At 47.4% G+C, this 23,297-nt stretch overlaps 1 protein-coding gene across 1 annotated transcript in view; it reads right to left on the reverse strand.

Annotated features, from left to right (window-relative positions):
* Window positions 1-2,758: 2,758 nt before the first annotated feature.
* LMX1A (LIM homeobox transcription factor 1 alpha) overlaps window positions 2,759-23,297 on the reverse strand; it is a 106,830-nt gene continuing 86,291 nt past the window's right edge. Inside the window, exons 4-8 of the mRNA XM_038758355.1 lie at window positions 16,966-17,138; window positions 12,341-12,418; window positions 9,892-9,964; window positions 5,311-5,484; window positions 2,759-2,962 (exon numbers count right to left, since the gene is read on the reverse strand). Of these exons, the coding sequence (XP_038614283.1) occupies window positions 2,802-2,962; window positions 5,311-5,484; window positions 9,892-9,964; window positions 12,341-12,418; window positions 16,966-17,138 (659 nt within the window). The 3' untranslated portion in view covers window positions 2,759-2,801. The remainder of the gene's footprint in view (window positions 2,963-5,310; window positions 5,485-9,891; window positions 9,965-12,340; window positions 12,419-16,965; window positions 17,139-23,297) is intronic.

Consider the following 23,297-nt stretch of genomic DNA (forward strand, 5'->3'; position numbering starts at 1 on the left):
CAAGATCTTTTTCTACTCTCTGGGTAGCTCTCCGGTGTCTCCCCCGCCTCGGTTTGTCAAGTCAGCCGCCTCCCTAGCAGAAACTCAATATCTCTCAATTCCTTTCATTTTTTTCTTTTTTTAATGGTATTTGTTCCAGGCACTATTCTGAGCCCTGGAGTAGATAGAAGATAATTGGGTTGGACTCAGTCCTTGTCCCACAGTAGGGCTCACTGTCTTAATCCCTATTTTACAGATGAGGGAACTGAGGCCCAGAGAAGTGAAGCGACTTGCCCAAGGTCACACAGCAGACACGGGGCGGAGCCGGGATTAGAACCCAGGTTCTTCTGATTCCCAGGCCAGTAGGCCTCGCTGCTTCTCTAAAGGGGGGACTCCCAGGGTCTCATCCAGCTCATGGATTTTGGTCTACAAGGACCCCAAGATCCTTTTCAACTCCTTGGGTGTCTTACCGCTGTCTCCCCATCCCGTATTTGTGAAGTCATCCAGGTAGAGACTTAATGTCTCTCAATTCCTTTCTTTTCTTTAATGGTATTTGTTAAGCGCTTACTCTGTGCCAGGCACTGTTCTAAGCACCGGGGTAGATTCAGCGCTTAGAACAGTGCTTTGCACGTAGTAAGCGCTTAATAAATGCTATTATTATTATTCAAGATAATCAGGTTGGAAACAGTCCCCGTCCCACATGGGGCTCACAGTCTTATTCCCCATTTTGCAGATAAGAAAACTGAGGCCCAGAGAAAAGTAGTGACCCCATCAAGGTCGCCCGGAAGACAAGTGGTAGAACTGGGATTAGACTCCCAAACCTGGGCTCTACTTATTAGACAACACTGCCTGTGGCTTGAAGTATCCAGATCATTGGCATCGTCTGCCGTACTCAACCGCTGCCATCTTTGACAGTTGCCCGGGGCACAGCTGACACTTTCTCTTCAAAAATTCCCTTCCAAACCCCTGTCCCAAGCTGACATAGCGGAAAGAAGCAGGCTAATGGAGAGAGCCAGGAAAGAGCGCTCAATAAATACAACCAATGGATAGTTGGAGCCATCGTTACAGACACTGAAGAGCAAGATCCCGCTGACCTGTGCTCTCCTGAGCACTTAGTGCAGTTCTCTGTGCCCAGTAAGCACTCAGTAAGTACCACCGATTGAGAGATTGTTTGGGCCCTGCCTCGCCTTGTGTCCTGACCCTTAGAAGACACAGTGGTTTTCTCCAAATGTTGGGGGCCCCATTTCTGTGAGGGTACTTTACCCCCCTTTTCCTCCCCCATGAAAGGAGACGAGGAGGCAGCTGATTTGGAAGAAGTTTTTAATTTCATCTCACTTTGTCCTCCGGGGTGGAAATCCCGCCCCGTCTCGGTTTCCTCAGACTGGCTACATTCTCCATGAGACCGTCATCATGGCAACTGGGAGATTGCATAAATTAAGAATGACAGCACGACAAAACACAACCACACGGACACGCGGAACGAGGAAGACGATTCTCCTCGGATCGGGAGGGAGGACACCATCTTGGGAGGCCGGGATGCGCCCCTAGGCCTCTCTGGGAGAAGAAGCCAAGCGCCCGTCCGGCGACGGCACTTTCTCCGATTTGGTGTTCTGAGAGAAAACGTCACCGTCCAGCATCATGTTGGAGGGTCTCCGGGGCCCGGTGGAGTCGGGAGCCGGAGTTCATCAAATAGGGCTCCTCTTGGATGTCCCGACAGGGATCGAGAACTCCTCAAGGGGGAAGATGTTTTCCTGGGGACCACATCTGCCCTTATCCGACTGGGCCCCGAGCCCGTCCGTAGATCCGGCAGTTCTGGCGTTCCAGGCGATGACAGGAAGACTTTCCCTGCAGCCTTCCCAAGTGGATGAAGCCTCACTGCTTCCCCGTAAGGTAGGCGGGCTTCGGGAACGGCCTCGAAGGTGGCGGAGGAGGCCGGGAGGCCAGGCCGACTGGAGCGAGGCCCAAGGTCGACCAGCAACTCAACCGTGGTCTCCAAGATCCCACCACCGGAGGATCGCTCTTCCCCACCAAAGCTCAGGGAGCGACCCCTCCCCGCCCCCAGTCCGCTGAAGCGGCGGAGGGGATCCCGGCGGAGACCCTCCAGGGACCCCCAATCTGACCTCCGACTCCCTCCTGGCGAAAACAAAACCCAACTCAAAGCACTCCAGCCCGGCGGACCTCCCACGGCTGTCCGGCCCACCGCGCGGACAAATAAAAGTTTATAAAAGTAAATCATCTCATCTTATAACTTAAGTGCATCAAGCATTTCCTTAAATAGAGTTCACACGGAAAATAAAGTCACTCTCGCTGTACAGTTGGTTTCTGTTATAATTAGGGGTACAGTGGAGGACAGGAGGCCATTTCACACGCACGCAGGCTCACGCACGCCGACAACAAACACACGCACACACACACACACTTCCACCTTTCTGTCTTTGGGTGGATGGATTGAAAGACGTCTGTCCCCCCTCTCGACAAAAACCTCCTCAGCCCTCCCCCCTGGCCCCAGAGAGGGGAGATTGGAGAATCCAAAGTCATTTTTCGCACGAGAATAGCTAGAACGAAAGTCCCTGACCTCGACGATAAGCACATTTTTTGTTTTTTTTTCCTGTATCTAATTCTATAACTCGGCTACTACGCCACCGTATCTAGTCTTTGGAAATGCTGAGCTACATCGGGGTAACGGCATCTCCAAGACCGACCCTCCCCTTCCTCCCCTTTCCCCAGAACGCTTCCCATGCCCCCCCACCTCCCGCCCGCTCCCCGCCCCGTCGCTCCATCGGGGCCGAGAGCCCACCCCCAGCCCGGCTCCAGGGGGGAGCTCAGGAGGTGAAGTAGGAATTCTGCATGGAGTACAGATGGTCGATGGGGTTACCCATCCTGGGCTGCAGGGAACCGGCTTCTGAGGTCGCTAGGAAACAGTCGCCCAGGTTACTGAGAGAGGTGTCGTCGCTATCCAGGTCGTGGAAAAGGGGCTCGGACCCTGGAGGGAGGATGGAAGAGTCGGCGTTAGGGTCCGGTCTGAACTAGGGAAAGGGGGTCGGGGGGAGGACCGGGGTGGATTGAGGGGACAGAGGAGGAGGAACCCCTTCTCTGGGCCTCAGTCACTTCATCTTTTAGACCGTGAGCCCACTGTTGGGTAGGGACTGTCTCTATATGTTGCCAATTTGTACTTCCCAAGCGCTCAGTACAGTGCTCTGCACATAGTAAGCGCTCAATAAATACGATTGATGGTCTGTAAAATGGAAATTGAGGCTGCGAGCCCCTTGTGGGACAGGGACTGCGTCCAACTCGGAGCTTAGTACAGTGCCCGGCACACAATAAGCGTTTAGCAGATACCATCACCAATCAATCAATCAATCAATCGTATTTATTGAGCGCTTACTGTGTTCAGAGCACTGTACTAAGCTCTTGGGAAGTACAAGTTGGCAACATCGTCATCGTCATCTTCCGCTGCAGCGGGGCCTGACGTGGTAACGGAGCCCAGTCAGGTGGGGTCTCCTGGGAGAAGCCGTTGCCTTTTGGCCAGCGGAGATAGGATACTCCATTGGATGATCCGGGTGTTATCCGGGGGGCTAGACGAGGGTCCTGAGGGATTTGGTCCAAACTTTTTAGACTCAGGGGATGATGGATGCATTATCCATCTGGGGAAAGGGCCTTGCTGGGTCGTGTGGGTTTTTCCTGCAGGATTTGACGAAAGGGTAGCTCTCCCTCCGTCGGAGTGATGATAACTGAGGACTGTGGCCCGGTGGCTAGAACCCAGGCCTGGGATTCAGAAAGAGCCGGGTTCTCATCCCGGCTCCTCCACTTGTCGCTGTGTGACCCCGGGCAAGTCGCTTCACTTCTCTGGGCCTCAGCTACCTCACCTGACTACTTGCTTCGTTCTGTTGTCTGTCTCCCCCTTCTAGACCGTGAACCCCTTGTTGGGTAGGGACCGTCTCTTATATGTTACCGATTTGTACTTCGCAAGCGCTTAGTCCAGTGCACTGCACACAGTAAGCGCTCAATAAATACAATTGAATAAATGAAACTGTCAAATGGAGATTAAGACCGTGAGCCCCATGTGGGACAACCGATTACCTTGCATCTACCCCAGCGCTTAGAACAATCAATCAATCAATCAATCGTATTTATTGAGCACTTACTGTGTGCAGAGCACTGTACTAAGCGCTTGGGAAGTACAAGTTGGCAACATATAGAGACAGTCCCTACCCAACAGTGGACTCACGGTCTAAAAGAACAGTGCTTGGTGCACAGCAAGCGCTTAACAAATACCATTATTATTATTATTATTATTATTAGAGAGGCAGAAGGGAGAGTCTTAGAATAATAATAATAATGGCATTTTTATTAAGCGCTTACTATGTGCAAAGCACCGTTCTAAGCGCTGGGGAGGTTACAAGGTGATCAGATTGTCCCATGGGGGGCTCACAGTCTTCATCCCCATTTTACATATGAGGGAACTGAGGCACAGAGAAGTGAAGTGACTTGCCCAAAGTCATAGAGCCAACAAGCAGCGTGGCTCAGTGGAAAGAGCCCGGGTTTTGGAGTCAGAGGTCGTGGGTTCAAATCCCAGCTCTGCCACTTGTCAGCTGTGTGACTCTGGGAAAGTCACTTCACTTCTCTGTGCCTTAGTTCCCTCATCTTTAAAATGGGGATGAAGACTGTGAGCCCCCCGTGGGATGACCTGATCACCTTGTAACCTCCCCAGCGCTTAGAACGGTGCTTTGCACATAGTAAGCTCTTAATAAATGTCATTAAAAAGAAAAAACAAGCGGCGGAGCTGGGATTTGAGCCCATGACCTCTGATTCCCAAGCCCGGGCTTTAAACAGTGCCTGCCAAATAAGTATAATAATGGCATTTATTAAGTACTTACTATGTGCAAAGCACTGTTGTAAGCACTGGGGAGGTTACAAGGTGATCGGGTTGTCCCATGGGGGGCTCACAGCGTGGCTCAGTGGAAAGAGCCTGGGCTCTGGAGTCAGAGGTCATGGGTTCAAATCCCGGCTCCGCCACTTAGCTGTGTGACTTTGGGCAAGTCACTTCACTTCTCCGGACCTCAGTTCCCTCATCTGTAAAATGGGGATTAAGAGTGTGAGCCCCCCGTGGGACGACCTGATCACCTTGTAACCTCCGCACGCTTAGAACAGTGCTTTGCACATAGTAAGGCTTAATAAATGCCATCATTATTATTATTATTATTAATCCCTGTTTTCCAGATGAGGTCACTGAGGCCCAGAGAAGTGAAGTGACTTGGCCAAAGTCACGCAGCTGGCAGGTGAATGCAGAGGGGGAGAGGAGGAGAGGGGAGGAGGGGGAGCCCCTCTTACCGTAGGGGTGCATGTGGTCTCCGGGCATCTGGGGTGGGGTGAGGCCCTGTCGGAAGGAATCCGAGCCGTAGACGCTCTGCTCCAGGGCCAGGAGCTGCTGGGCCGTGGGGAGGGTTGAGTAGGGGCTCAAGAGCCCGTCCACCATCCCCACATTTCCACCGCTGTTGGTCTGGCCTGCAGGACAAGGGAGGAGAAGGGGCGTCATCACAGTAGTCCGGGGGGCGGAGGCGGCAGAGGGGTCGGGGCGGGAAAGGAATGGCTGGGATCGGGGTAGAGACTCATGATGTAAAGCCCGGGCCTGACAGTCATGAGATCACAGGTTCTCATCCCAGCTCCTCCGCTTGTCTACTGGGTGACCTTGGACAAGTCACTTCCCCTCTCAAGAGGATCAATCAATCGTATTTATCAAGCGCTTACTGTGTGCAGAGCACTGTCCTAAGCGCTTGGGAAGTCCAAGTGGGCAACATCTAGAGACGGTCCCTACCCAACAGCGGGCTCACGGTCTAGAAGGGGGAGACGGAGAACCAAACCGAACATATTAACAAAATAAAATATATAGAATAGATATGTAGAAGGAAAATAAATCAATAAATAGAGTGATAAATCTGTACAAACATATATCCAGGTGCTGTGGGGAAGGGAAGGAGGTAAGGCGGGGGGGATGGAGAGGGGGAGGAAGGGGAGAGGAAGGAGGGGGCTGAGTGTGGGAAGGCCTCCTGGAGGAGGTGAGCTCTCCAGTAGGGCCTTGAAGGGAGGAAGAGAGCGAGCTTGGCGGATGGGCAGAGGGATTGGGGGCATTCCGGGCCAGGGAGAGGACGTGGGCCGGGGGTCGACGGCGGGACGGGCGAGAATGGGGCACGGTGAGGAGATTAGCGGCAGAGGAGCGGAGAAGCAGTGTGGCTTAGTGGTAAGAGCCTGGCCTTGGGAGTCAGAGGTCATGGGTTCTATATATGTATATATGTACATATGCATGTATATACATACATGTATGTATGTATATATACATGTATATATAATGTATATATATGCCTGTATATATGTACAACTGTATATATGTTTGTACGTATTTATTACTCTATTTATTTATTTTACTTGTACATATCTATTCTATTTATTTTACTCTGTTACTATGTTTCGTTTTGTTCTCTGTCTCCCCCTTCTAGACTGTGAGCCCACTGTTGGGTAGGGACCGTCTCTAGATGTTGCCAACTTGGACTTCCCAAGCGCTTAGTACAGTGCTCTGCACCCAGTAAGCACTCGATAAATACGATTGATTGATCGATTGACTGATTCTAATCCCGGCTCCCTCACATGTCAGCTGTGTGACCCTGGGCAAGTCACTTAGCTTCTCTGGGCCTCAGTTCCTTCATCTGTAAAATGGGGATTAATACTGTGAGCCTCATGTGGGAAAACCTGATTACCTTGTATCTACCCTGGCGCTTAGAACGGTGCTTGGCACATGATAAGCGCTTCCCTTCCCCACGGCACCTGTATCTATGTATATATGTTTGTACATATTTATTACACTATTTATTTATTTATTTATTTATTTGACTAGTACATATCTATTCTATTTATTTTATTTTGTTAATATGTTTGGTTTTGTTCTCTGTCTCCCCCTTCTAGACTGTGAGCCCACTGTTGGGTAGGGATCGTCTCTATATGTTGCCAACTTGGACTTCCCAAGCGCTTAGTACAGTGCTCTGCACCCAGTAAGCGCTCGATAAATACGATTGATTGATTGATTGCTTGATTGATTGCTTGCTTGATTGATTGATTGATTCTAATCCCGGCTCCCTCACATGTCAGCTGTGTGACTCTGGGCAAGTCACTTAGCTTCTCTGGGCCTCAGTTCCTTTATCTGTAAAATGGGGATTAATACTGTGAGCCCTACGTGGGACTACCTGATTACCTTGCATCTACCCTAGCGCTTAGAGCAGTGCTTGGCACATGGTAAGCGCTTAACAAATACCAAAATGATTATTATTATTATTCTCTGGGCCTCAGTTCCCTCACCTGGAAGATGGGGGTGGAAACTTGTGAGCCCCACGTTGGACAACCTGATTACCTTGTATCTACCCTAGCACTTAGAACAGTGCTTGGCACATAGTAAGCGCTTAACAAATACCAAAATGATGATTATTATTATTATTCTCTGGGCCTCAGTTCCCTCACCTGGAAAATGGGGGTGGAGACTGTGAACCCCACGTGGGACAACCTGATTACCTTGTATCTACCCTAGCGCTTAGAACGGTGCTTGGCACATGGTAAGAGCTTAACAAATACCAAAATAATGATTATTATTATTCTCTGGGCCTCAGCTCCCTCACCTGGAAAATGGGGGTGGAGACTGTGAGCCCCACACGAGAGAGGGACTGTGTCCAACTTGATTTGCTCCTCAGCACTTAGTACAGTGCCTGGCACTTAGTAAGCACTTAACAAATACCATTACTATTATTAGACCCCCTCCACTGCCTTACGGTTTCCGTGGGGATCCACATCAGTGCTTAGTACGGTGCCTGGCTCATAGTAAGCGCTTAATAAATACCCTTACTATTATTAGACCACCCCCCACCCCCCCAGCTGCCAGGGTCTCAGGATGCATCTGCAGGTGGGGTGTGAGGAGCGCTTCCTCGGGGGTCTGGGGACATTTCGTTCCCCCGAAGCTACCTGGGATGACCTCCTGAAGAATTTGCCGAAGCCCCCAGTCGGAATAGAGCCATGAGGGACCCTTAGGGAAGGCCAGTGGTCAGCCTTTCCTTTGGCCTTGGGAGGCGCTCAGTTCAGAGTCATCTTCTCCCTCCCGAGTGACTCTGACCTAACCCTCTGCCCGGGCATAAATCAATCAATCATTGAAGCAGCGTGGCTCAGTGGAAAGAGCCCGGGCTTTGGAGTCAGAGGTCATGGGTTCGAATCCCGGCTCTGCCACATGTCTGCTGTGTGACCTTGGGTAAGTCACTTAACTTCTCTGAGCCTCAAGTTACCCCATCTGTAAAGTGGGGATTAAGACTGTGAGCCCCATGTGGGACAACCTGATCACCTTGTATCCCCCCCAGCGCTTAGAGCAGTGCTTTGCACATAGTAAGCGCTTAGAACAGTGCTTTGCACATAGTAAGTGCTTAACAAATGCTATAAAAAAAAAATCATTCAATCAATCAATCCGGCGCATAAACTCAGCGCTTACTGCATGCAGAGCCCTGCAATTCACTGCGGGCCGGGACCGTGTCTGTTCTAATAATAATAATAATAATAATAATAATAATAATAATAATAATAATGGTTTTTGTTAAGCACTTTCTATGTGCCAGACACTGTTGTAAGCGCTCAGCACGCAGCAACCACATCATCATCAATCGTATTTATTGAGTGCTTACTGTGTGCAGAGCACTGTACTAAGCGCTTGGGAAGTACAAGTTGGCAACATATAGAGACAGTCCCTACCCAACTGCGGGCTCACAGTCTAAAAGGGGGAGACAAAATCAAACATACTAGCAAAATAAAATAAATAAAATAAATAAATAATATAATATATTATATTATATATATAATATATATATAATATTATGATATAATATAATAATAAATAAAATAAATATAAAATAAAATTAAATAAATTAAATTAAATTAAATTAAATTTAAAAAGCACATCAGGTTGGACACAGTCCCTATCCCACGTGGGGCTCCCAGTCTTAATCCCCATTTTCCAGATAAGGGAACTGAGGCCCAGAAAAGTGAAGTGGCTCACCCAAGGTCACCCAGCAGATGAGTGGCAGAGTCGGGATTAGAACCCAGGTCCTTCTGACTGCCGGGCCCGGGGTCTACCCATTGGGCCACGCCGTTTGCAGTATTATTATTATTATTATTGTTATCATACGTGCACACCCATCCGCATAGAGACACCCGTGTCCTCTAGGCTGTCAGCTCGCTGTGGGCAGGGATTGTGTCTGTGTATTTTCTGTTGTCTGCTAGAGAAGCAGCGTGGCTCAGTGGAAAGAACCCGGGCTTTGGAGTCAGAGGTCATGGGTTCGAATCCTGACTCCGCCACACGTCTGCTGTGTGACCTTGGGCAAGTCGGGGAAGCAGCGTGGCTCAGTGGAAAGAGCCCGGGCTTTGGAGTCAGAAGCCGTGGGTTCAAATCCCGGCTCTGCCACTTGTCAGCTGTGCGACTTTGGGCAAGTCACTTCACTTCTCTGGGCCTCAGGTCCCTTATCTGTAAAATGGGGATGAAGACTGTGAGTCCCATGTGGGACAACCTGATTACCTTGTATCTACCCCCAGCGCTTAGAACAGTGCCTTGCACATAGTAAGTGCTTCACAAATACCAACATTATTATTTAACTTCTCTGAGCCTCAGTGACCTCATCTGTCAAATGGGGATTAAGACTGTGAGCCCCACGTGGGACAACTTGATCACCTTGCTTCCCCCCCACAGCGCTTAGAACAGTACTTGGCACATAGTAAGTGCTTAACAAATGCCAATATTATTATTATTATTATTGTCCTCTCCCAAGCGCATAGGACAGTGCTCAGCACACAATGAGCGCTCAATAAATACCACTGACGGGCTGAATTCCGACTTACCTGAGCTGAGGCCCTGTGAGCTTCTCTGTTCTTGCTGCTGCTGCTGTTGTTGACGCCGAGCCAACTTCTTCATCTGGAGATCAGGGAGGGAGACACGAATAGATGGTGATCACCCCTCGCCCCCCAACCGGGGCCCGGAGCCGGGGGGGTCTCTAGGTACAGCGGGGGGACCGGGAGCAGGGCATCCGGGGTCCCCCTGGGAGCATCATCATCATCATCATCAATCGTATTTATTGAGCGCTTACTATGTGCAGAGCACTGTACTAAGCGCTTGGGAAGTACAAATTGGTAACATATAGAGACAGTCCCTACCCAACAGTGGGCTCACAGTCTAAAAGGGGGAGACAGAGAACAAAACCAAACATACTAACAAAATAAAATAAATAGAATAGATAGGTACAAATAAAATAAAAAAATAAATAAATAAATAGAGCAATCGTGGGACCCTGATGACCACCCGGCGTTTCACCCGGTTGTACCAGGAGTGGGGCCGGAATGTGCCTGTGTGTTATTCTGTTGTCCCCTCCCAAGCGCTTAATACAGTGCTTCACCCACAGCGCTCAGTAAATAGGGCTCAAGGCCCTACTGAGAGCTCACCTCCTCCAGGAGGCCTTCCCAGACTGAGCCCCTTCCTTCCTCTCCCCCTCGTCCCCCTCTCCATCCCCCCCCATCTTACCTCCTTCCCTTCCCCACAGCACCTGTATATATGGATATATGTTTGTACATATTTATTACTCTATTTATTTTACTTGTACATATCTATTCTATATATTTTATTTTGTTAGTATGTTTGGTTTTGTTCTCTGTCTCCCCCTTTTAGACTGTGAGCCCACTGTTGGGTAGGGACTGTCTCTATATGCTGCCAACTTGTACTTCCCAAGCGCTTAGTCCAGTGCTCTGCACACAGTCAGCGCTCAATAAATACGATTGAATGAATGAATGAATGAATCTACCCCAGGTCTCAGTGCTTGGCACCTAGTAAGCACCTAATAAATATTATCCATTCATTCAGTCAGTCAGTCAGTCGTATTTATTGAGCGCTTACTGGGTGCAGAGCACTGGACTAAGCGCTTGGGAAGTCCAAGTTGGCAGCATATAGAGACGGTCCCTACCCAACAGTGGGCTCACAGTCTAGGAAGGGGAGACAGAGAACAAAACAAAACATATTAACAAAATAAATAGAATAAATACGCACATATAAAATAAATAAATAAATAGAGTAATAAATTCATACAAACATATACATATATACAGGTGCTGTGGGGAGGGGAGGGAGGAATTATTATTATTATTTGCATGGTAAAAACATCAACCAGATTCCTACCCTTTCAGAGAAATCTCAGCACCCAATGTCCAACCTCCTCTAGATTGTAGCTCCTTGAAGACAGGGATTGTGGGCACTCTATTGGACTCTCCCAAGCGCTCAGTACAGCGCTCTGCCCACAGTAGACTGGCAGCTCCTTGAGGACAGGGATCGCATCTACGCACTCTATTGGACTCTCCCAAATGCTGAACACAGTGCTGTGCACACAGTGGGTTCCCAGTCCTACTACGTGAGAACTGACACATCTGAGGATGGAATCAATCAATCAATCAATCAATCAATCATATTTATTGAGCACCTACTGTGTGCAGAGCACTGTACTAAGCGCTTGGGAAGTACAAATTGGCAACATATAGAGACAATCTAACAATCACGGGGGACTCTGTCCGACGTCAGGGAGTGAAGACCTAGATGCCAGGAGCAAGAGAGAGGTCACCCATTCGTCCTTCATTAGACAGCTAGTACTTCAGGGAAAAGAAAAATGGCCAGGAACTGTATTTTTCACTGACAAGAGGAAATCGTCTCAGCCTATTCCTCCCAGAATGTATGCTTTATGTCTATCTGGATTTATAAACATAAACATATATATTTTTTCAAGCTACTCTACACATTCATCGTATTCAGAAGCAACTTCAGAAAGTCACGCTGCTTCGTTTATAGCCCCAGATGGTTTGGATTCATGAAGGGGGTGTCGTTCCTCTGTACATTATATAAAGCGTTTCACCCGACCCTCCTGGAATTAGCAGTTGAATGTGAAATTTACTCCCAGTGGGAGATATAAAATGTTATCAAGGATGCTTGCAGTTTTCAGGTGTTTAAATGTGTTTCAAAATGCCAATCGGGCAGATTCAACCGCCCCAGGCCCTTCCTGCATGGGTTCAATTGGAGGTAAGTTGCAGTCCTGCTGAATGTCAAAGTGCCTTTGCAAATGACCTTGGGCAAAGCGCGTCACTTCTCTGGGCCTCAGTCCCCTCATCTGTCAAATGGGGGTTACGACTGGGAGCCCCATGTGGGATAGGGATTGTATCCAACCCAATTAATTGCCTTGTATCCACCCCAGCGCTCAGTACAGTCCCTGGCACATGGCAAGCGCTTAACAAAGACCACAGCGAGGATTATCATTACCTTGGCTCTCTGGTTCTGGAACCAAACTTGGACGACACGAACACTTAAGCCGGTCTCCGCCGCCAGAGTCTCTCTCACCTTGAAAGGACACGGAAGGTACTTCAGATCAATCAATCGATCGTATTTATTGAGATCCGTTAATCCGTCCGGCTGGAGCCGGGGGTGGGGCTTGCATCCGTACACACGTGAACACGCATGCACACGTATGCACACACGGCTTGGCACCAGGGCCGAGAAGGAGCCCCGCGTCTTGCTCTAGTGAAGAACAGCCCCCAGGAGACTGTCAGCTCATTGTGGGCAGGGAGTGTGTCTGTTTATTGTTCTATTGGACTCTCCCAAGTGCTCAGTGCAGTGCTCTGCACACACTAAGCACTCAATAAATACAATTGACCGTGGGGAACAGGGCCTGTGTTCAACCTCTTGATCTTGTGTCCACTTAGTATATAGGTATATATAGGTATATATATATATATATAGAGAGAGAGAGAGAGAGAGAGAGAGAGGTGTATATATATATATACACCTCTCTATATATGTAGAGAGAGAGAGGTGTATATATATATATATATATAGAGAGAGAGAGAGAGGTGTATATATATATATATATATGCACTTAGTAGAGTGCTTTGCACATAGTAAGCGCTCAATAAATACGATTGATGATATGTTTGTCCATATTTATTACTCTATTTATTTATTTATTTTACTTGTACATATCTATTCTATTTATTTTATTTTGTTAGTATGTTTGGTTTTGTTCTCTGTCTCCCCCTTTTAGACCGTGAGCCCACTGTTGGGTAGGGACCGTCTCTAGATGTTGCCAACTTGGACTTCCCAAGCGCTTAGTACAGTGCTCTGCACACAGTAAGCGCTCAATAAATACAACTGATTGATTGATTGATTGATTAGTACAGTGCTTGGTACATAGTATTAATAACTGTGAGCCCACTGTTGGGTAGGGACCGTCTCTATATGTTGCCAACTTGGACTTCCCAAGCGCTTAGTACAGTGCTCTGCACACAGTAAGCGCTCAATAAATAGAGCGCTCAATAGAGAAGCAGCTTGGCTCAGTGGAAAGAGCACGGGCTTTGGAGTCAGAGGTCACGGGTTCAAATCCCAACTCATCCACATGTCTGCTGTGTGGCCTTGGGCAAGTCACTTCACTTCTCTGAGCCTCAGTTCCCTCATCTGCAAAATGGGGATTAAGATTGTGAGCCCCACGTAGGGCAACTTGATCACCTTGTATCCCCCCCAGCGCTTAACAAATGCCATTATTAATTAATAAATATGATTGAATGAATGAATGATGGATTCTATTTATTCTAATGGTTTTGACACCTATCTACGTGTTTTGTTTTGTTGTCTGTCTCCCCCTTCTAGCCTGTGAGCCCGTTGTTGGGTAGGGACCATCTCTACATGTTGCCGACTTGGACTTCCCAAGTGCTTAGTACAGTGCTCTGCACCCAGTAAGCACTCAATAAATATGATTGAATGAATGAATGAATATTTGTTAAGCGCTTATTATGTGCAAAGCACTGTTCTAAGCGCTGGGAGGGTTACAAGGTGATCAGGTTGTCCCACGGGGGGGGCTCCGTCTTAATCCCCATTTTACAGATGAGGTAACTGAGGCACAGAGAAGTTAAATGACTTGTCCAAGGTCACACAGTTGACAATTGGCGGAGCCGGGATTTGAACCCATGACCTCTGAAATCCCCATTTTACAGATGAGGTAACTGAGGCACAGGGAAGTGAAGGGGCTTGCCCAAGGTCACACAGCTAAGTGGTGGGGCCAGGATTCGAACCCATGACCTCTGACTCCCAAGCCCATGCTCTTTCCACTGAGCCACGCTGCTTCCCCTCAATAAGGGAAGCAGCTTAAGGGAACCACACTGCTTCCCCTGCTTCTTCCTCAATAAACACGACCGAATGAATGAATGAGTCAGCGGACCTGGATTCCCAAGCGCTTAGTACAGTGCTCTGCACACAGTGAGCGCTCAATAAATACGACTGAATGAAGGAATGAATTCTAATCACAGCTCTGCCCCCGGCCGGGCTGCCGTGCTGGGCCTCAGTTGCCTCAACTGTACAATGGGGATAAGAGGCCTACTCCCCCTCCCCATTAGACTGGAAACCCCGTATGGGCAGAGACAATCATCGACGATCAGTTGAGCGCTCAGTATCTACAAAGCACGGAACTAAAATCACGCTCGGTAAAGTTCCCGTTGAGAGAGAGCAGACTTAGGATCACCAACAATAGCAAGGACTCGAGACGGTTTCTCCTGTGGCTTCTGGGCCTTCATTCAGTCAGTCAATCGTACTCATTGAGCGCTTACTATGTGCAGGGCACTGTACTAAGCGCTCGGGAGAGTCAGATACAACAATACGACTTTGACACCCGTCCACATGTTTTGTTTTGTTGTCCGTCTCCCCCTTCTAGACCGTGAACCCGTTGTTGAGTAGGGACCGTCTCTAGATGTTGCCGACTTGGACTTCCCAAGCGCTTAGTACAGTGCTCTGCACACAGTAACCGCTCAATAAATACAATTGAATGAATATCCCAGACGCGTTCCCTGCCAACAACGAGCTTACAGTCTGGAGGGGGAGACGCCTGTCAATATAAATAATCAAATAAATAAATATATTCCAGATATGTACCGCCCTCCCAGCCGCCGGTCAATTGTCAGTCGTGGTTACTGAGTGCTTCCTGTGTGCAGAGCACTGTACTAAGCGCTTGGGAGAGTCCAATATAACGGACACGTCCCCTGCCCACATGAGCTTACAGTCTAGAGGGGGAGACAGACATTCATTCATTCAATGGTATTTATTGAGCGCTTACTGTGTGCAGAGCACTGTACTAAGCGCTTGGGAAGTCCAAGTTGGCAACATGTAGAGACGGTCCCTACCCAACAGCGGGCTCACAGTCTAGAAGGGGGAGACAGACAACAAAACAAAACATATTAACAAAATAAAATAAATAGAATAAATACGTACAAGTAAAATTCATTCATTCATTCAGTCGTCTTTATTGAGCACTTACTGTGTGCAGACATGAAAATAAATTAATAAATGAATGAATAAATACATAAATTATGGTTATATGCCGCCATCCCAGCGCTTAGAACAGTGCTTTGCACATAGTAAGCGATTAATAAATGCCATTATCATTATTATTATTATCCCAGACCAATCAATCAATCCTCAGTGGTGTTTTTTGAGCACTTACCATGTGCAGAGCACTGGGCTAAGCACTTGGGAGAGTGTAATAGAACAATAAACAGACACACTCCCTGCCCACAAGGAGCTTACAGTCTGGAGGGGGAGACAGACATGGATAGAAATAAATACAGAAATAAATAAAAATACATTACACTGTCCCAGTCCAGTCAGTGGTCAATGGCATTTATTGACCGCTTCCATTCACTCATTCAATCGTATTTATTGAGCGCTTACTGTGTGCAGAGCACTGGACTAAGCGCTGAGGAGAGGACAAGAGGACGATAGAACAGACACATTCCCTGCCCACAAGGAGCTTACAGTCTAGCAGGGGAGACAGACATGAATAGAAATAAAGAAATAAATACATGAGTGAATAAAAAATAAATTACATTCGTTCCTTCATTCAATCCTATTTATTGAGTGCTTATGGCAGGCAGAGCACCGTACTAAGTGCTTAATTACAGATAGGTGCCACCAACCAGTGCTTAGAACAGTGCTTGGCACATAGTCACGGTCATGGGTTCAAATCCCGGCTCCACCAGTTATAATAATAATAATGATGATGGCATTTATTATGCGCTTACTATGTGCAAAGCACTGTTCTAAGCGCTGGGGAGGTTACAAGGTGATCAGGTTGTCCCACGGGGGGCTCACAGTCTTAATCCCCATTTTACAGATAAGGGAACTGAGGCCCAGAGAAGTGAAGTGACTTGCCCAAAGTCACACAGCTGACAATTGGTGGAGCCGGGATTCGAACCCATGACCTCTGACTCCAAAGCCCGGGCTCTTTCCACTGAGCCAGGCTGCTTCTCTGCAACTGCACACAGTTGTCAGTTGTGTGATTTTGGGCAAGTCACTTCACTTCTCTGTGCCTCAGTTACCTCATCTGTAAAATGGGGATGAAGACCGTGAGCCCCCTGTGGGACAACCTGATCACCTTGTAACCTCCCCAGTGATAAGAACAGTGCTTTGCACATAGTAAGCGCTTAATAAATGCTATCATTATTATTATTATAGTCACAGTCATGGGTTCAAATCCCTGCTCCACCCATTGTCAGCTGTGTGACCTTGGGCAAGTTCCTTAACTTCTCTGTGCCTCAGTTCCCCCATCTGCAAAATGGGGATGAAGACCGTGAGCCCCACGTGGGACAACCTGATCACCTTGTGGCCCCCTCCATGGCTTAGAACAGTGCTTAGCACATAGTAAGCGCTTAACAAATGCCATCATTATTATTATCATTATTATAGGAAGTGCTTAAGAAATACCATCATTATTATGATTATTTTTATCCCAGTTGACCCCCAGGCTGCCCACCAGGCTGACGTTCTCTCCCCCGGCCATACTTTCTGGACGCCTCTTCCCCCCATCCGTCCCCCATCTCCGTCTTTGACCCCCCGAATCCCGGTACCTTGCGGCAGGGCTTGGAGGAGACCTCGAAGGAGGCCTTGAAAGCCCTCCGCTGTTGCGTGGTCAGGATGGTCCGTGGCCTCTTGGGCCGCTTGTGATCCTTGCCCTCTTCTCCGGACCCTTTCCCCGTCCCGGGGCCGGGCTTGCTCCGGGCCTCTTCGTCGTCGCTCTTCCCTGAAACAATCCATCCATCAATCCATCGGCGCTATCATCCCAAATCCGGGAGACAACCACTCCGGAATTGCTGTTCGCAGAGGATTGTCCCCTGGAAGTACCCACCCAAGAACGATGCTTGGCACATAGTAATCACTTAACAAATACCATCATCATCATCATCATTATTATTATTCTTCATTCATTCAGTGCTCTGCACTCAGTAAGCGCTCAATATATACGATGGAATGAATTCATTCATTCCATCGTATATAATGAGCGCTTACTGTGCGCAGAGCACTGGACTAAGCACTTGGGAAGTCCAAGTTGGCAACATAGAGAGACAGTCCCTACCCAACGACGGGCTCACAGTCTAGAAGGGATTCAGTCATATTTATTGAGCGCTTACTGTGTGCAGGGCACTGGACTAAGCACTTGGGAAGTCCAAGTTGGCAACATAGAGAGACGGTCCCTACCCAACAACGGGCTCACAGTCTAGAAGGGATTCAGTCGTATTTACTGAGCACTTACTGTGTGCCCACAGTTGGGTAGGGACCGTCTCTCTGTGTTGCCAACTTGTACTTCCCAAGAGCTTAGTACAGTGCTCTGCACACAGTAAGCGCTCAATAAATACAATTGATTGATTGATTGTGTGCAGAGCACTGGACTAAGTGCTTGGGAAGTACAAGTTCATTCATTCAATCATTTATTGAGCGCTTACTGTGTGCAGAGCACTGGACTAAGCGCTTGGGAAGTACAAGTTGGCAACATATAGAGACGGTCCCTACCCAACAACGGGCTCACAGTCTAGAAGGGATTCAATCATATTTATTGAGCGCTTACTGTGTGCAGAGCACTGGACTAAGTGCTTGGGAAGTACAAGTTCATTCATTCCTTCATTCAACCGTATTTATTGAGCGCTTACTGTGTGCAGAGCACTGGACTAAGCGCTTGGGAAGTACAAGTTGGCAACATAGAGAGACGGTCCCTACCCAACAGTGGGCTCACAATCTAGAAGTTGGCAACATCTAGAGGTGGTCCCTACCCAACAACGGGCTCACAGTCTAGAACGGGGAGACAGACAACAAAACAAAACATGTGGACAGGTGTCAAGTCATCAGAACAGATAGAATTAAAGCTAAATGCACATCATTAACAAAAAAATAGAATAGTAAATATGTACAAGTAAAATAAATACAGTAATAGAGCTGTACAAACATATATACAGGTGCTGTGGGGAGGGGAAGGAGGTATTATTAAGTCATTTCACTTCACTGGGCCTCGGTGACCTCATCTGTAAAATGGGGATTGAGACTGTGAGCCCCATGGGGGACAGGGACTGCACCCAACCCGATCTGCTTGTATTCATTCATCCATTCAATTGTATTTATTGAGTGCTTACTGTGATGATTCTGATGATGATGGTGGTGGTATTTGTTAAGCGCTTACTATACGCCGAGCACTGTTCTAAGCGCTGGGGGAGACATAAGGTTGTCCCACGTGGGGCTCACAGCCTTAATCCCCATTTTAAAGTGAGGTAACTGAGGCACAGAGAAGCTAAGTGACTTGCCCAAAGACACCCAGCTGACAAGTGGCAGAGCCGGGATTAGAACCCACGACCTCTGACTCCCAAGCCCGGGCTCTTTCCACTAAGCCGTGCTGTGTGCAGAGCACTGTACTAAGCGCTTAGGAAGTACAATTCAGCAACAAATAGAGACAATCCCTGCCCACAACGGGCTCACAGTATCCACCCCAGTGCTTAGAACAGTGCCTGGTACGTTGTTGGGTAGGGCTTGTCTCTATTTGTTGCCAAATTGTTACTTTCCAAGCACTTAGTCATCAATCATATATTTGTTGCCGAATTGTTACTTTCCAAGCGCTTAGTCCAGTGCTCTGCGCACAGTTAGCGCTTAATAAATATGATTGAATGGATGAATGAATGGTAAGTGCTTAACAAATACCGTAATTATTCACTATCATTACGATCCCTGCCCTCAAGTTTCTTACAAGTCTATTGTGTGCAAAGCATACAGAGAAGCAGCGTGGCTCAGTGGAAAGATCCCGGGCTTTGGAGTCAGAGGTCATGGGTTCGAATCCCGGCTCCACCCCATCATCACCAATCGTATTTACTGAGCGCTTACTATGTGCAGAGCACTGTACTAAGCGCTTGGGAAGTACAAACTGGCAACATATAGAGACAGTCCCTACCCAACAGTGGGCTCACATGTCTGCTGTGTGACCTTGGGCAAGTCACTTAACTTCTCTGAGCCTCAGTTACCTCACCTGTAAAATGGGGATTAAGACTGTGAGCCCCACGTGGGACAACCTGATCACTTCGTATCCCCCCAAGCGCTTAGAACAGTGCTTTGCACATAGTAAGCGCTTAACAAATGCCAATATTATTATTATTATTATTATTCATTCAATCGTATTTGTTGAGCGCTTACTGTGTGCAGAGCACTGTACTAAGCGCTTGGGAAGTCCGAGTTGGCAACATATAGAGACGGTCCCTACCCAACAGCGGGCTCACAGTCTAGAAGGACTGGGCAAAGCCCTTGGAGATGATACTCCCTGACCTCCAGGACTAGAACAGTGCTTTGCACATAGTAAGCGCTTAACAAATACCAACATTATTATTATTATTATTATTGAAATCGATTTTACAATCACCTCACCCCCTCCCAGTGAATTAGATAAGCTTCCCACCCATCACCCGTTCTCAAATCCGCCTCGCTGTTCCTGGTAACATGTGTTTCCTGGAGATCTGGGATGTTGGGATGGCTGTCTTCCCCCTCTCCCTCCCCGAGTCAATCAATCAATCAATCAATCAATGGTATTTACTGAGCGCTTACTATGTGCAGAGCACTGTACTAAGCACTTGGGAGAGGACAATACAATAGTCAGCAGATAAGTTCCCTGCCCACAAGGAGCTTACATTTTTTTTTTTTTTGGTCCGGAATACAATTCACCATATTTCTGGCTGCAGGTAAAACCAATTCTGGCCTAGAGTGGGTCTCCTGGCTTTACTACTACTAATTTGTTAAGCGCTTACTATGTGCAAAGCACTGTTCTAAGTGCTGACTGCAATTCAGGAGTCCCAAAGAGCATTCTTTTGCTCATCACAATGCCTCTACATTGTGGGATGGGGGGGCAAATTTTCACCCACTTATCCTTTCCTTTGAGAAAGGGAGTCAATGGATCTTTAAACGGTCCTTCATCGAGTCCAGCAGGAATGGACGGGACAGAAGGAGGGAATGTGGGAGATTTCACTTTGGCCCTGAAATTCTCATCTACCGCTAGGCAGAGGGTAATCACATTAGTCTTGCCTGGGTGGAGGGAGGAATTAACAGCTTCTACTAGGGGGGGGTTCTAGGGTTACCATGGTGATTGGAGTCTGATTGGGAACCGGGGTTGGTTTATTTTTCGGGGGGGAGGTACCCATCATCATGGCTTGTTTTGTTTTGTCGTCCGTCTCCCCTTTCTAGACCGTGAGCCCATCGTTGGGTAGGGACCGTCTCTATTGGGCACCGACTTGGACTTCCCGAGCGCTCAGTCCAGTGCTCTGCACACAGTAAGCGCTCAATAAATACGATTGAATGAATGAATGAATGAATGGCACCCCTCTGGTCACTGACAATCACATGTAGGAACCTGGAGATTGGCGCCAAGCCTTCTCGCCAGCTGGGCCTGCCCATTTCTCTCACCCCACATTGATCATGCTACGTTGCCAACTTGTACTTCCCAAGCGCTTAGTACAGTGCTCCGCACACAGTAAGCGCTCAATAAATACGATTGATTGATTGAATGATTGTCTCTCGTCCTTCACATCATTCATTTATTCGTATTTATTGAGTGCTCACTGTATGAAGACTGTACTAAGCGCTTGGAAAGTACAGCTCAGCAACAAATAGAGACAATCCCTGCCCACAGGGGACTCGCAGTCTAGAAAATCATCTCTGTCTCTGTCTCTGACTTTCTCCCCCACCCAACACACCACACCTCTTTCCCTCCAGCCTCACCTCCTCCAAACCTCGTTCCTCTCCTCCAGGAAGCTTTCCCTGATCACTCCCTCCTTGCCATCCAGAGCAGAGCACCCTTTCCCTTCAGCATTCATCTTTCAATTACTCCTTATCGATTCCTTTATCCCCTTGGCTTTCATCTCTTCTCGGGCTCTTTTTGCCATTATCTATTCAACATTTTCTATCTGCTCGATTCCTCCCTGGGTCTCGGGTGGGAATCGCATCTTTAACACCTTCTGATGTTTTCCACACCACTCACGGGGGCTGGTAAAGTGCTCTGACCACCGTAGACTGTTATGATAGATCGGGGATGACATCCACACCTTAAAGTGTTTTCCAAGGATGCAATTTAATTTATTAAGAAGCAGTATAATGTAGCAAATAGAGCCCAGGCCTGCGAGTCAGAAGGTCACGGGTTCTAATCCCGGCTCTGCCACTTGTCTGCTATATGACCTTGGACAAGTCACTTCACTTCTCTGGGCCTCAGTTCCCTCATCTGTAAAATGGGGATTGAGAGCGTGAGCCCCATGTGGGACAGGGACTGTGTCCAAGCCGATTTGCTTCTACCCACCCCAGCGCTTAGTACAGTGCCTGGCACACGGTAAGCGCTTAACAAAAACTACAGTTATTATTATTATTATTATTATTATTGTTACTGTTAATAACAACAGTCCCCCTCTCCATCCCCCCATCGTACTTCCTTCCCTTCCCCACAGCATCTGTATATATGCATATATGTTTGTACATATTTATTACTCTATTTATTTATTTATTTATTTATTTTACTTGTACATATCTATTCTATTTATTTTATTTTGTTAGTATGTTTGGTTTTGTTCTCTGTCTCCCCCTTTTAGACTGTGAGCCCACTGTCGGGTAGGGACTGTCTCTATATGTTGCCAACTTGTACTTCCCAAGCGCTTAGTACAGTGCTCTGCACACAGTAAGCGCTCAATAAATACGATTGATTGATTGATTGATTAATATCATTGATGAGGAGTGGAGGGTTTTAATAGGTTTTGGGTGGAAGATGTCATAGCCAACCAGGTGAGGCAAACGAGGCTCTCCCTCCATGGATTGACTGGAATCTCCCACGAATCTAGCCTCAATTATCCCTCTCCATTCCCGCCTCTCTCTGGAGGTCTTCCTGGAGGTGAGGTACTTTGGAATTCCGGAGGGAAAATGCAGCCCCGAGGGAGAGTCAGCTGTGTCAGACTCATCACCTTCTCATCCACCAATAACGATAATAATGATTAGTCATCACTTAATAATGATTACTTCTTCCCATTCTTTCATTCAATCGTATTTATTGAGCGCTTACTGTGTGCAAAACACTAAGTGCCTGGGAGAGTACAACAACAAGAAATACAGTACAACAACAAGTACAATACAACAACAAGTTACAATACAACAAGAATACAATACAACAACATTAATGGTATTTATTCATTCATTCATTCCATTGTGTTTATTGAGCGCTTAATAAATACGATTGAATGAAAGAATGGGAAGAAGTAATCATTTTTAACTGACTAATCATTCATTCATTAAATCGTATTTATTGAGCGCTTACGGTATGCAGAGCACCGTACTAAGCGCGTGACTATCTGCTAAACACTGTTTGTTCAAGTAGTACTTGACTTACAGACTGCAAACAGGGTCTATAGTTGCACTGTCCTCTCCCAAGCGCTTGGTACGTTGCTCTGCACACAGTATGCGCTCAGTAAATACCATTGATTGACTGATGATCGATCTCTATGTCTATAAATTATATATTCATACAAATGTCCTTATCCCCCTCTAGACTGCAAGCTCCTGTGAGCAGGGAATGTGTCTACTAACTCTGTTGTATTATACTCTCCCACAAACGCGAAGTCCAATGCTCTGCACACATTAAGCGCTCAATAAATACCACTGATTGATTGTATGATGATCAATCTTTGTGTATAAATACCTTTAATCTTAAAATTATCTGTTATTAATTACGTGTTCGTATTAATATCTGTCTCTCCCTCTAGATTGTAAGCTCACTGTGGGCAGGGAATGTGTCTACCAAATATACCAACTCAAATTGTATCTGTAATACCGTATATTATCATTATTAGATGCGGACCGGAGACATTCTTTTAGACTGCGAGTCCACTGTTGGGTAGGGATTGTT

Source organism: Tachyglossus aculeatus, chromosome 16 (genome assembly GCF_015852505.1).
Source record: "Tachyglossus aculeatus isolate mTacAcu1 chromosome 16, mTacAcu1.pri, whole genome shotgun sequence".
Lineage (NCBI taxonomy): Eukaryota > Metazoa > Chordata > Mammalia > Monotremata > Tachyglossidae > Tachyglossus > Tachyglossus aculeatus.